Genomic DNA, 15,542 nt, shown 5'->3' on the forward strand with positions numbered 1-15,542 from the left:
TTTCTTCTTAGTTTTCTTATCAGTTATTTTTATTAGGGTTGTATGTTACATCTAGTGTTGTTAAATTAATGTTTATTGCATATTTCAGTTTAATGAGTCTCACCATGATGGTGCTTAGTGCTTGTGTGAATGACACTGTGCACCTTCTATATATGTTATCATTTAAAAGCTGCTTGTGATGGGCTTTGGTTCATCATGTGACTTTCTCATCATCACCTGCATTTGGTGGTTATCAGTGTATTTCAAAGGAACAAAACAGATTTCAGTACTTCAATAGGTTGGTATATTAACATTATATCAGTTAATGAAATTACGGTATTTAACTGTAAATTTAAGTTAAAACCGTAAAACCTAAAATGTTGTTGCCGTATTTTTTACGGTAGAATTTCGGCAACCAAAGCTGCCGTTTTTTTACCGTAAATTTTACATATATTTTTTTAGAGTGTAGTTAACGTTAATAACACTGTCTCTGTCACATGGCAAGTATCGGTCCAAACTTTTATATTGTTCATTCATGCCACAATTAGATTTCAGTGCTGGTAGATGACGTCCTTCAACCTTGAAACTTAGTTTTGGAATGTCATCTTAATATAATCTCAGCATAAAAAAAAATAAAAAATTAACAAAACATCACAATCACCACTCTACATTTTCCAAATGTTAAATTACACTCTTGACATTTTCCAGGAAAAATGTTGAAGCTGCAATGTAACTGAAGTAGCGACAGATATTTTCTTTGTGTGAAACAGATTATAAAATATCAATAATAGGGCAGTAATTGGAATTGTCCATCAGTTGCTGATTGGATGGAGGCAGATCTGAATACAAACTTAACTGTAAGAAAGGGGCGGGATTTAAGCAGACTAAATGCTTGGAGAAGCCCAGTATACATAGCCAGAGTGGAGTCTTTCAGAGTTATGACATTTTTAGATAAAAAATAGCTTTTTGTTGTTTTTGTTTCTTCTAATAGAATGAATCATGCATGAATGAATTGTTCACAATAAGATCAACAGCAAGCAATTTAGAAAATAGGGTGATTTTCCATTTCACGACAACTTTAAAAGTAAAGGTAGGAGTTAATAGAGAGGAGGAACAAGAGAGTGGGAAAATGTGGCAGCAAATATCAGCGCACAGCTTTCGGAGCTGATCTGAGTTATCTATTCTCCATGGTAACACCCTGAATGGAGAGCAGAGAGTGCTGGGAACGGAAGTCTACAAATCTGCCTTGATTTATGAAGCAAATGAGGCTCGTTCCCAAGAGAATATAACCATACAGATCAAGCGGCAATACACAGAGAGCAAGGAAAGCAAACAAGTGCCTGACAGCTCATTCTATATAAGGGAATCATTGAACATCAAGTCAGTATGATGGAATTTAACTAGTACAGCTTTAAGGCTGTGACAAACTCTCTCTAGGAGCTATATTAAGAGTAAGGGGTCAATCCCTGGTCTTTAGACAGTGTGTCCTTAAGCTGCTTAATGTCATCGAGAGAGACCTCAAGCTTTCTGAGAATAAAAACAGAGCGCGCTCAGTCTTAACAGACATTTTTTCATTGCCCACACAATAATTATAATTATTGCCCACACTGAAAAGATCTGTTTTAAACAAAGCAGCTGTCATCACTGCTCAAGTCATTGTCCAGATTATTTAATTCACAGCAAATCCCTTTAATTTCTCTAAATGTCTTTGTCTAAGAGAATTTACAGCATAATATACACATTTACTATTAAAACTATAGTTCTTAACTGTTTTTTATATGTAATATATAAAGTTGATTCAGTAAACATTTTATTTTTTTACGTTTTGCTTAGTTTGTTAAAAGAAAGAAAGGAAGAAAGAAATTCTTTAAAATGCATTTAAAGAAACACATTCACTTATTTGGATACTATCTGTCATAATTATTATTCAAGTTAAGAAAATGTATGGACCCAAATAATATTAAAATAGTAAAAATACAATAAAATAAAACGCTTACCTTTTGAACTTCTATTGTCCACAACCCCTTGCATTAGTTGGGTAATAATGAATTAATGAATTCAGATGCAGACACTACCAGTAGGTGACAAGGGAGTTGTTGGCATAAATTGCACGAATGCATTAGTGTAATACAATAATAATACTTAATTTGATGCTGGTATACTGGTCTTATTACATATTTCCTATCACAAGAAAATTGCATAGAATAAGTATGTGAATTGAGATCAACATACAACCAGAATTTAGTGGATTTCTAAGGATGTTTTTTTTTATTCTCAGAGAGCTTTTTGTTAAAGCACTTAGTGCTTGAGGTCTGAAGTGAAATGATAATGAGATGAGATCTTTTTTAATTTTTTCGAGGTGGATAAAATTCTGGTTATGCTTTAATCATGCTATTCCCCCACAAGCAACAGTGCAATAAACACTGTTTTACAAATTTTTATGTGGCGTCCAAGTCCCTGATATGATATCCTAATGTGGCTACCAATCAGTGTGATAATAAAACACTGCAAATGTTTATTCGCTTGCCTGCTAGCTATAAACACAGAATTCCTTTTAAAAACCATAACAATCTTTTAAAGAACCATGTTTTACTACTTAAAACAGACACGTACTTTGTGTCTTCATTCCCATGCTCACCTTCTCCAGACTGACTCCAGTCCTCTTGACCAGCGCCTGCAGACGAGCTATGGTTTGGTTTTCTCTCAGCAAGTACGAGTTGAGTGGTGAGCCGGCCAGGTTGCCGTTGCGCTTGTCAGAGGCCGTGTCCCCTGAACGGAAGCCCCTGAGCTTGCCCTGGCCCTCGCTGCACTGTGGGTTTGCCTCTGAAGATATGCCAAACGCCAACAGAACCTCCGAGATCTCCTGGATGAACTCCAGCTTGTTGGGGAACTGAGGCAGGTCCTCAGGTAGCTCGATAAAGTGGTTGTCAATATCGACAAAACAAAGGTTGGCCTGAAGGGTACAAGAGTTATTTCATTACAAATATTGATCTATGAGATTACGTAACAGAAATTTCTGTAAGAGATTATGAACAATGTTGTAACACTGACTTTCATTTTCTCACTAGAGGACAAACGAACAAACCAATGATGCTCAGTTGAGAATTATATACTCGTATAATCATATAAAAAAACAAGGTTTGACAATTTTACACTTTTATAGTAAAAATAGGAATGCAGACTAACAAAAAAGTACCGAATAGTACTATTGCACTACCATGTTATTCTTTGACGTACCTTTGATATATAACAATACAGAATGATTATCATATTGGCATACTATAGTTTTTATATGGTTCTCATCATTGTGCCATGATGCTGCCACAGTATGCTGCCAGTGATACTTTGTAGAGCTTGCTTTCCCTGCAGATTGGTGCCACCAATTTCTTTCATAAACACTAAAAGAAGTAAAGTGGCAGTGTAGCTGAGAAATGTTTGATTGAAGATTTATTTCAAAAGGAACTCCACATGAAAAGCAGACTTTTTACTTCTGCTTTTCAGGTAAGATCAAGGAAAGAGTGGATATCTCATCAGTGAGCAAGGTCATAGAGATTGTTTTCCTACAAAAGGTTTTACCAATATTGTTTATGTCACATATAAGGAGGGAGATAAAGATGACCAGAAAGGTTTTTAAAGGGAGATATTATTATTCAAAATGCACGTGGTTTACAGTTACATTCATATTTCTGTGGTATTATAGCTATATATTATTCAACTGACAATTGATGATTGAGCTTTCTTGGTCAAAAAATCCTGAAAACACACAAAAAACAAATATTACACCATTCTCATTATTAATTTGAATAATTCACCAAATCAGTATATTAGAATGTTTTCTGAAGCATCACGTCTCTAAAAACTAGTGTAAAAGTTGCTGAAAATTCAGCTGTCATCACATAAATAAATGTCATTTTAAAATATAGTAAACAGAAAACAGTTATTTAGGATCGTAATAATATTTCACAATATTACTGTATTTTTCACCAAATAAATGCAGGTGAGCATAAGAGACTATCAAAAACATTTTAAAAATACATTCATGTATATCTCTTTTAATTGGGTAGAGTTAGGATTTCAGCCTAATTACCACAACATCTAACGGCCGGGTGCTGTTGACGCATGACCTAATGAGATTTAAGCATGAGTTTTTTCTTTAACTGAGATGAGTGTGAGGCCAAACAGATTATGATGATCACTACCTATAAGGCTGCAGCACTAATTCTTTAATAAAACCACATGACATCCTCCCTGAACATGAATTCATCCTGAACTGAACTGCAGGATGAGTCGGTTCTCTGGGAGCGAGTGTGTGTCACACACCTCTTGGGGAAGTTCCAGCTTGGTGCGGTCATCCTGGCCGTTGGAGTGCAGACCCATGAGGTACGGCACAGGAGCGTCCAGGAAGTGGAGCAGTGAAGCGGGCAGGATAGGCACGTACACATGCTGCCATTGGAAGGGGAACATTAAGGCTGTGATGCTCTCCGCTACCGTCATCAGCCGCTGGTAATCTGGACAGAGACACATTAAGACACGTCACTCTCTGAGCAGCGTTACACTGCACAGAGCTCATTTACAGAGTCATGTAGATTATCCATCTGTAAGGACAGAATAATCACACACTAAAGGTTTTCTTTACTCCATTTTTCAATTTTCAGTACTGTAATTTGTGTGTGTGTGTGTGTGTACCTACTTAACCATATTTTGGGGACAAATTTGTACCCAAAAGTGAGGTAAACCTGACAAAATCTCCAAAACCCTCCCTTTGCGGACGTCCTCATTTGTAAAATGGGTTTAAAAATAAATTAAACAAAGGTTTTTTTTCAATTGTAAAAATCCAGAAAGTCTCCTTTGAGGGCTAAGTTTAGGTGTAGGGCAATAGCACATATAGTTTGTACAGTATAAAAACCATTACGCTTATGGGATGTCCCCATTTAGATAGCTAAGTAAACGTGTGTGTGTGTGTGTGATAATGTTCTTAGCATTCAGTCATTTGGGTATTGTAGAAATGCTTAAATTGTGTGCTTCTTAAGTGACTGGCACACAATGCATTCTCAAGTGGGCATTTAAAACTAAAAATATCACAATATAGAGAATATATTACATGTTATTCTCATACACACAAAACCCAGACAAAATGGGCAATTTTTTATGGTCTCCACCCTGCAGTCCCATAGGGTGTCACGACTGACAGAGAGACAAGAATACTAAACCAGCCTCTAAGCACCCCGAGTAACAACAACAGGCCTATTCACACACACACACACACACACACACACACACAGTCCTCACGTCCTCAGAATTTACTAGGAAAAAAGCTTCAAGGAAACAATTTTTCACTCTTTCACTCATAAATAATTTCACAGAATCATCAAGAAATATTTAGAATTACATATGAAATTTTGAAGTAGAAAGTGTTCTAAACAATGATTTGTCGAATTTGTAAATAAAAAGATTACTGGAGTACGTCATACAAAAGTCTTTCAAAATGTCATGTTTAATTCAATGTGCTACCATTTCTTTGTAATTATTTGTGACATTATTCAGCAATTTCAAAATGAAAACAGTTTAGCTTTTTTTCAAGTAAATCCTACTCCAGTTTCATAGTCACAGATTCATCATAATGAAAATCAGCATGAGTCAGCGGTACCCCAAAAAAACCCTGCATTATTCATTTATATATTAATAATTCAATTTAACTTAATGCTTACTTTATTTTACCTCAAGAAAATGTGTTTTCATAAATGTAAATATTTTAAACATTTGAATATTATTTAATATGAATTAATATTATGGTAAAATAATATATTAATTCAAGTATGAGTCAGATGACGTAAAGCTAACTGACTGTCCTGCAACTGAGGGCGAAGTCTATATAGGGAAATGAGCAGTAACTGGCAAACATCCATTGATCTAGCAGCAGATGCCCGTCTCAAGGATTCACGTACCTGGGAAAGAGCCAGGGTATTTATATATGCTACAATTGCACATGTTATTTATAGAGCAACGTAGGCTATCTTGGTTTTTAGCACTAACACCCTGCTGTGTGTGTGTGTGTGTGTGTGCGGATGCTCAATCTAATGACATCAAGCCCTTTTCATCCTGGACTCTCACTGTCCACAAACATTACAGCACGAGCCTTCTGGATACAGAAAGGGATGATGTCATTTCCAGCCAATCATATTTATGCTGCATCACCACCATCCTCCTTATCCGGAGGACGGTTGCTAAGCAACACCACAGCAATGCATCCACCCAGCCCCCTGTCGCTTTGTAGTTGCCTCCTGTAATTTGCTCTTCCTTGTTGGTGTAATTGATCCAATCAGCACATCTGCCACTGAATCGCAAAACAATCTTCCCATGCTGCTTTAAATTCAATCTAAAATGGCCTGCTGAGGATTTCCAGCAGGAAACACTACCAATTATATTGCGTTTAGCAATGTATGTACATGTAAGTGACATTTTCATAAATATAATGATATTTTGACATATTCTGAGACATACTGTGAAAACACATTTCAAGCATATGGCAATGACAAACACAAAAGACTCAACTGATACAATTTTAACTTTCAACTTCAAAACTTATTCGCTTAAATACTCCACAGAAAGCTTTGATTTTAATTTGCAAACTACCAGGTGTTTCTGAGAAAAGGGTGGGCTGTGAGTTTGACAAGAACGAGAGAGAACAAAGCGCTACGATGAGCTCACACGGACACTGAGAAGGAGAGAGAGTGTGAAAAGAGAGAAAGAGCATGTCGCAGTACACTGCAATATAACCGCCTGTTTATTCTCTTGTCTAAAACCAGCCTGTGCTAAACAGAACAAGCCAAAAATCAAGAAGATGAGCTAAAATCAATGTTTGCATGGCATTCATTCAGAACTCTGTTAGGTTAGGTTAAGGCCATCAGATTTAAATCAGCTTTAATGTGAAAAAACTGGTGTGCGTTGGCAGCAAAGAGCAATACTAATTCATGTCAAAGAGCGTTTACGAAATTAAAGTCTCTGCGTTTACTCCCTTTGGACGATTAAGAACAATGATTTATGACTTTGAGCAAATTACAGCCAAGTCGTTAACAATTTATAGAACCTTGATGAGATTTTCTAGTTTTCCTACTAGGCACATGTCCTATTTAAACAGCAAGATGATATAGGGAATATTAAATAAAACAGCCATAGCCTTTAACTTGCATTACAGCCATAGACCAGAATTGTTAGTCGGTGGTATGTAGAGGGTCAAGGTTTGGCTAGTTAGCATCAACAGTCAGCCACTGCTGGTAGATACTGTAACTACACCATTACAAACTGATTTTTTCTCCAATGACAATCATTCAAAACTAGTCAAGTATTCTATGTAGGGTTGCAAAGGGAAGGTAATTTTCTGAAACTTTCCAAAAAATCTTGAAAGTTTTTCTAAATTTATCAAAGCTTTTCCGCTCCTCTACAACCTACGTATAAGTATTCCATCGACATTTGATGCCAGCATGTTTACATTAGCACATTAACACTAAGCTAACGTGATACTCCAATTAACATAAAAATACATAAAACACTGTTAAAAACATCTATTTTTTAGGACTAATTTAACTGTTTAGAACAGACACATCAGCAGGGGCAGTCGTGGCCTAATGGATAGAGGGTTGGACTTGTAACCTGAAGGTCGTGGGTTCGAGTCTCAGGTCCAGCAGGGATTGTAGGTGGGGGAGTGAATAACCAACACTCTCTCCACCCTCAATACCACGACGATCAATACCACCGAACCCCCAACTGCTCCCCGGGCGCCGCAGCGTTGGCTGCCCACTGCTCTGGGTGTATGTTCACTACTGAGTGTACACTTGGATGGGTTAAATGCAGAGCACACATTTCAGTGCTGGTTATACTCTGTATAATTGTGTATGTGACAAATAAAAAAATAAAAAAATATAAAAAAATCAGCATGCCTTAAAATGCTGTCTATATAGGCAGCCTACTAGGTTTTGTAAACAAATAGCCACAACAATCAAGTCAAAACAGAAGTTTTTTTGTGGCGTGTATTACTAACGCCACTCTATGTCAGCGCCACTGACAAAACTAAAGTTTTAATTAATAAGCTAATCTCATGTAGTGAGACTTTTGAATTTCATCAATAGTCTGGTATACTTTCCTTCTGGCCGAGAACAACCCGTTTAAACAGTAAGGGAACATATGACTGACATATAAGTAGGGTTGCAAAAAGGTGAAAACAATTTTTTAATCTTCCGGGAATTTTTAGAAAGTTTCTGAAATTTACTGGAAATGTTTCACCCATTTGCAACCCTACATATAAGACCTCCAACATTTGATATCTGGCATTTACATGTGAGCTACTAAGGGTCTAAACCCAAAACACTATTGGGCATTTTCAAAAGGCGCCACAAATCTTTTAACTTTGTCAAATCCAATTTCGCCTTACAAGAACTCATAGGAAGAGTCTGGCAACACAGATTTCCTGCAGACACTTTCCCTCCTAGAAATTGCATAAAACCAGACAATCAGATTAGAGCTTGCTGTATTGATAACGCCCCTTGCCATTTTTGTGTGGAATTTGTCTGACACTGAGAATAATAATAAGCAGGCACTAGATCCAAAAAAGCATGAGTGATAGTGTAGTTACTCACGTTGAGAGTACAGAAGGATCTGGATCTCCAATAGTGCACAGGTGAAGAGCTGTAGCACATTCTCCACACCTAGCAGCTCAAACACCTCCTGAAGGGGGAAGTCAAAGAGGGGCAGCTCAGCCGTGCTGGGTCTCTGACACACCACAGGCCCGTATACGCCCGAGAACTTCAAGGAACGCCCGGCCGGCGGTAGCGGGACCTCATAGAGGACGTTGTAGACGTAGCTCTCCAGCGGCAGCGGCGGAGGCTGAGGCGAGGTGACGGCCTGGTGCAACTGTTCCAGAACCCTTCTGCAGGCCTGGGCGAAGGCCATGGGTGTGATCAGGCAGATGCACTTGGACACATACAGTGTGTCTCGGCTGATGTCGTAGGAGTTGAAACGCTGCAGCCGAGACAAGGAGGGAGCAGCGTGCAGTTGTTGAGGGGTGGGACGGGTGTCTTCTGGACTGCGAGGTGTGGGGGGAGTGTGCAAGATGTCGTACTGTTCCGCATTGTGCATGTGATAGAGCGTCTGCATGGCACTGCAGATCTGTTTGCTGCTCACTTCCTCGAAGAAGGTGAGGGCAAAGCCGTAGGTTCGGGAGCCGTCCTCTCTCGTGATAATGAAAGAGTGGAACTGGGGCTCGCGGATGTCTGTCTGGGTGCGGAAGGACAAGCCCTTTGGCATACAGAGCTGTGGGGGAAACAACAACAAAAAACATCTGAGGCTCTACAAATATATTAAAAAGATCTTCAATAAGTTCCCTTAATTTGAGCCACTCCGTATCTCATTTAATAGACCAACATAGAAGTGGTTCCCAACTATGCTCCTGGAGGCTCCCCAAGACTGCGCATTTAGTAGAGACTCCGAGACCTGACATGAGTGTGTCAGACAAAGGAAACACGCAAAACTGGGAGGCCTTTAACTCAGCTCCTGGAGGGCCGCAACCCTGCAGAGTTTAGCTCCAACCATGCTCCAACTCACATACCATGTAGTTTTCAATTGAGCCTGAAGGACTTGATTAGCTGGATCAGGTGTGTTTAATTAGGGTTGGAGCTAAGCTCTGCAGGGCTGTGGCCCTCCGGGAATTGAGTTTGACACCCCTGTGTTAGGACAATTAACAGACATCTGGAGAGTGCAATATTTTCTGTTTTCAAACATTGAAAGCAGTCTATTTTAGTATATTTATTACATTTCAAATGCTTTCATATAACTCTTTATTTATTTCCTGAATTGACAGAATTTTCCGACTTTTCAGTTATATGGTAGGTGGCGCTATTACACATCTTCTGAAATAGTACTGAATAGCCGGATCAAAACACAGTGAAGAAGCAGCAAAAAGAGGGATCACATATGTAAGTAGACATATACAAAATGACATGATCATCAAACATTAAACAGCATATAAATCAAAACTGCCCAAAACAGTCAGGAAGTGGTATCGGACCGTGCAGACTTGTTGGGGGTGTTGATGGAAGTGATCTTCTCCATCTGTTTTGATCATTTATTTATTTTTTCATTTAGTAAATCATCATTCTGAATCCAATCCAGATGAAGTGTTTTACAACAAAGCCATTTTCTTAGCTTTTTGCTCAACATGCTGCTCTTTTCATGAAACTTTCTTACATTCAAGTATTGATAAAAATGCATGAAGCTAGAAAATTCTGTTCTTTTGACATCAGATATTCAAACAAAAAAATATTCTAGGGACCGTGAAAATTTTGTGAAAATTATCAAAAATGCAGGTGGTGGCTGGTAACTTTTTTTTAGAAATGCTGACAGGGAAATAATTAAACAGTTAAATATATCATATATGATATATTTAAGCGATACATTGCAGGAGGCTGTGCTATATTCTAAATATAGACTGGCAAAAGGGCGTTGTTAAGCATGACCCACAACACCACCTCAAGTGCCTTCCTGCTTTATGACAGGGTAAAGATACTGGAGGGACTGGTGTGGATCCCAAAAATAATCACATTTTTGCAATTTTGAGGAATCAGGAATTCTCAGTCTACTCTAAGAGCCGGCTTGCGGATGTCTGTGTGATGTCATTTTCAACAGTAGCACAGTCTGCTGTTGTTCTTGCATGAAAAAAACAGAGCTTCTGATATGAGTGCTTGAAAAAATACGAGCCACTAGCCACATCTATCCATGCTCATGGTCAAAAATTTATATTTTTAAATGCTTGCATGCTTTAACTGTGAGTGAGACGAAGTGGAACACAGAATATGAAACATGCCTGGGCCTTAAAGGGACAGTTCACCTAAAAATGAAAATTACCCCATGATTTACTCCCCCTCAAGCCATCCAAGGCGTATATGACTTTCTTCTTTCAGATGAATGCACTCAGAATTGCATTTAAAAATGTCCTGGCTCTTCCAAGCTTTATAATGGCAGTGAATGGGTGCTGAGATTTTGAAGTCCAATAAAGTGTATCCATCCATCATAAAAAGTAGTCTACATGGCTCCGGGGGTTATTTTGTTACAGCACACGGCTCTGGGGGGTTATTGTGGATATTTTTCTTACACAAAAGCATCGATTCATTTCAGATTTAAGCCCCTGGAGCCGTGTGGAGAACTTTTTATGATGATGGATGCACTTTATTGGACTTCAAAATCTCAACACCCATTCACTGCCATCATAAAGATTGGAAGAGCCAGCACATTTTTAAATGTAACTACGATTGTATTCATCTGAAAGTAGAAAGTCATATACGCAAATTGCTCATAATCAATATTATGAGCGAGTCTTTGAAACATTCAATCCAAAGATTGGTTGACAGTTGTTCAATTTTATTCAGAAAATGAGTCCCATATTTTCAGTCCCATATAGTCCCAGACATGTACAATAAGGTAGTTGAAAAGGTGTTTTTCATCAAAGCTGTTATTATATTGCAAAACTATCGCAACTTTTCATTTTATTTGCTGGTGGCCACCCTGCTTTCTAAAAATTTTAATTAGCTTTTGAAAAGCCTATATTGGTAGCCCTCTATGTGCGTCACTCACCATGCCCACAGCATCCTGGTCAAAAGGGTTCCACTCCACATTGCCGGGATAGTGCGCTAGAACTTTAGATTTAAAAGTTCTCCGCAGTGGACTCTGCTCAAAATTCTCACCTGAGATTTGGACAGAAAGAGAAAAGAAAAGGCTCAGAAAGCTCTTATCTGGCAATCATCCTCAAACCTTCATGGCAATTCAAGAAAATCACATCACCAAAAAATTATTCTTAATATTAAATACATACAACAACTTGACATTTGTTTAGAAATTTGCGAAAAACATAAGAAAACAGAAATCAAACCCAGTCAAAGCCAAAAGTGCTAGAACAGTTGAAGCAGAAAAGTGTTGCAACGCGTGGAAAAGACGTGCCTTGAAAATCATTCCAAGTGAAGGAGATACAGCCCACCAAGCAAACCTTGGTGAAAGATCACCAAGCAGTGACTGACAAACAGTTTGGAGCGCTAATAAGTTGCTGCTGCTGAGAGGAAGAGGAAAAGGAGTTGAGGGGGGAAAGGGTGGGAAGACAGGTGATCCCACGCTACCAGACCACGCAGCCATCTCACACATGAGCAAACAGCGGTGCTGTGAAATAGGTGCGGGGAAAGGTTAAAGGTTAGCGGGCACAGGCCGAGCTGTGGTTGATTGTGATACAAACAGGAGCATTGACTGCAGGAGTGGAGAGCATAGTGGGGGATGGGGGGGTTACCTGCGTCTGCACTCGCCAAATTTCCTCTGCCAACATCTCTGTATTTAGTAGCCTGTATATACTGGCATAAAGCTACACAAAAGATAAAACAGTGCAATTAATCACAAAAGGAGGGTGAGTAATCTTCACTTATTACTCATAGACAACACCATTAAGGGCACTTTTTGAAGTCCATTATGGAGGACAAGGAGTGTTGCTTACAAATAAAATTAAGGAATAAATTATACATTTATTAATTGCAAAATAAAGTAATATTTATATTGTAGTTAACTGTCACAAAACAATAATAATAAATCAATAAATCAATTTTAAAATAATAAATAAATATACAAGTATTTGATTTCATGTTTAAATCTTTGGTAAAATGTACAAACAATAAATCAGTATCTTAAAAAGAATAATAATAATTGACATTGATTTCTTTAGCCATTTGCAAGTTGCTTTTTAAATGTTTTCCAACACCATGTCGACCCGAAGAAACAGTCCATCCAAAAATTTTAATTTGCTGAAAAGTATTCACCCTCAGGCCACCCAAGATGTAGATGAGTTTGTTTCTTCATCGTAAGATATTTGGAGAAATTTAGCATTTCATTACTTTCTCACCAATGGATCCTCTGCAGTGAATGGGTGCCGTCAGAATGAGAGTCCAAACAGCTGATAAAAACATCACAGTAATCCATAAGTAATACATTTGACTCCAATCCATCAACTAATATCTTGAAAGCCGCATGTTTGTAAAAAAACATCTCCATCATAGACGTTTTAACTTTAAACTGTTGTATCTAGGCCAAAATATGAGTCTATAATACATACATATTCCACAATGATGCTTCCTCCAGCAAAAAAGTCAATCCCTGTTGTCCTCTCACATCAAAATCCACCAACATATTTGATTAGAATAGTTTTGGACTGTTTTTGCTTATAAACGGTGCTTGAGCTGTGCATATTTCTCTCCTGATTCAGACGAGTCAACTTGATCACCGATGAAAGCAATATTATTGACTCGTAAATCAGCCAGAAGCAACACTTAATTGATGGACTGGAGTGTTGTGGATTACTTGTGAATTATTTTCATGTTTTTAATCAGCTGTTTTGATTCTCGTTCTGACGGCAATGCTACATTTCTCCAAATCAGTTCAAATGAAGAAATAAATTCATCTACATCTTGGATGGCCTGAGATTGAATACATTTTCACCAAAGTTTCATTTTGGGGGACAATTCCTTTAAAAGTGTCTTGAAACCCCCTCTGTTGAATTCTGTTGCAGACATGTTAAATCCCTCCTGGTCACAGATTCTACAGATTGACTGTGTGTAATTTTGGTTTTGAGAAGTTCTGCTCACTGTCACACACATTAGACACGGCATGTTGAAACAACTGAGACTGAAGACGGTTTGCGCACACATGAATTTCACTGGTGTTTTCCTCTCCTCTGCTGCCCACACAGCAAAAACTGACTAATTTAAAGCTTTTCAGCTTCCATATCAGAGAAAGTGTAAGATATTTAACAGATCTGCCTCAGACAATGAACAATACAGCCTTGATGCAACAAGAACAGACTTGTCTCTGAGGGATATTTCCCTGAGGAATGTGTTCAGATTTAAGCGGAGGGTGAGAACGTGTTTATTTGTCACCAATCTTTAGGGACGCCGTGTGTTTGAAGAGTTAATGGTTTCTTTATGTGTGGCATTTAAAGGACAAGCAACAAATCTGACCCGATGGTTTCACCAGTCTGGGATCACTACAGGGATAAGGCCAGGAATGTGTGGAATTAACCCAAACACTAATGGCTGCTGGGCTGGTTTAAACACTGTTAGTGTCAAGCTACTGTACAAGGAACCAGAGACAACATCACAATCATAATATGACAGCATGCTACAATATGTATGTTGCTAAATTATTGATTTTCTTGTTCTTTATTAATGTTTCTGATCTGTCATTTTCCATGACAATCTTGTTCGCATATAGGTTCTTACTTTTTCCTGGTTTAAATATTCTTACACTTTTTATTCATCATGACCTTTAAGAAAAACACTGGCATTAGTTGAGATTGACTGGCATGTGTTGTTCCAGTCAATCTCAACTAATGCCACATAATATTATGAGGATACTTTTAAGCTTCTGCTCTACCTTCAATATAATTAAGTCCAAAAGATGTTTAATTAAGACCCAAACTAGATGTTTTTATGCTTAATGATACTGAGAGTTGAGATGTGTGACATTTTTTATACATTTATTTATCTTTAATACAATAATACTAGGATAATACATTATTATAATATGGTGAGACTGATGACAGATCACTAAAATGTAATGCATATTTGAAGTGGTTTTGCAGCCATTAAGAAATATGGTAGGTTTTCATCCCTATTTGTGGTGCAATTAGTTACAATCCCAACCGTAATTTAATCCCAAACGCATCAATAAATAAAAGTTATGCAACAATGCTCTTAATTTACCAATGGGGGAATAAAATGAATAGTGACACACTATATGTAAATGAAAAACAAAAAAGCTGAAAAACCTCCATTTTATGGAACCACTCCTAAACAATGTATGAACTTAAAATTTGTAGTATAATTTTTTTATATACAAAAATTTGAGCCTAATTTCAGGAAGTAAAATGGTTCCAGTAATATGGGGCGGAAATATATATATATATTTTTTTTGCAGAATTTCCATTTTGCTAAATTTTCAGAGTAAAAACATATTGAAAATTTTGGAATTATGGAAATTCTGGATCACTTAAAATTCCACATTGAAAAACTTTGGCATTAACCGAAACCAATTTAGTAAAAAAAAAACATATTACTGTACAGTACCATTATTGAACAATGTATTATCATTTATCAAAGACACCCAATGTCCACCATAAAATATTTAGTTTATATGCATTATAGAAGCATCTCTAACTCAGAATGTTAACCATATTAAGCTCAGTATTATTTCACTAAGACAAATCCTTATATAAAAGGTACTGCAAGCAAATTGTGGTCACCAGTATCCATCTCCACATGAAACTTACAATATGCGTGATCATCTCATATAAGGATTCATGGGAAGGCCTTCCGTGTTCTCTCTAATATACTAAGCATGAATGCAAAGGCAGTGCCACACGCAGAGGCGGGCAGAGGGTAGAAAAGCAATCAGCTCTGATGAATGAAAAGACTTCGTCATGGTTCATCTGCCTTGTTAATTCTCTGCCAGCGCCTCACACATGATTTGTTTCAGTCATGGGACTA

The 15,542-nt window shown here is 37.7% G+C and overlaps 1 protein-coding gene across 2 annotated transcripts in view; it reads right to left on the reverse strand.

The window, feature by feature from the left end:
- LOC306880808 (DENN domain-containing protein 5A-like) overlaps positions 1-15,542 on the reverse strand; it is a 51,082-nt gene that overhangs the window by 24,990 nt on the left and 10,550 nt on the right. The window contains exons 2-6 of one of the 2 annotated variants that reach the window (XM_079434577.1): positions 12,302-12,373; positions 11,602-11,711; positions 8,613-9,285; positions 4,300-4,487; positions 2,618-2,932 (exon numbers count right to left, since the gene is read on the reverse strand). In XM_079434577.1, the coding sequence (XP_079290703.1) occupies positions 2,618-2,932; positions 4,300-4,487; positions 8,613-9,285; positions 11,602-11,711; positions 12,302-12,373 (1,358 nt within the window). The remainder of the gene's footprint in view (positions 1-2,617; positions 2,933-4,299; positions 4,488-8,612; positions 9,286-11,601; positions 11,712-12,301; positions 12,374-15,542) is intronic. The other variant, XM_079434578.1, reaches the window with a different exon arrangement.

Source organism: Barbus barbus (genome assembly GCF_936440315.1).
Source record: "Barbus barbus genome assembly, chromosome: 2".
Taxonomy (NCBI): Eukaryota; Metazoa; Chordata; class Actinopteri; order Cypriniformes; family Cyprinidae; genus Barbus; species Barbus barbus.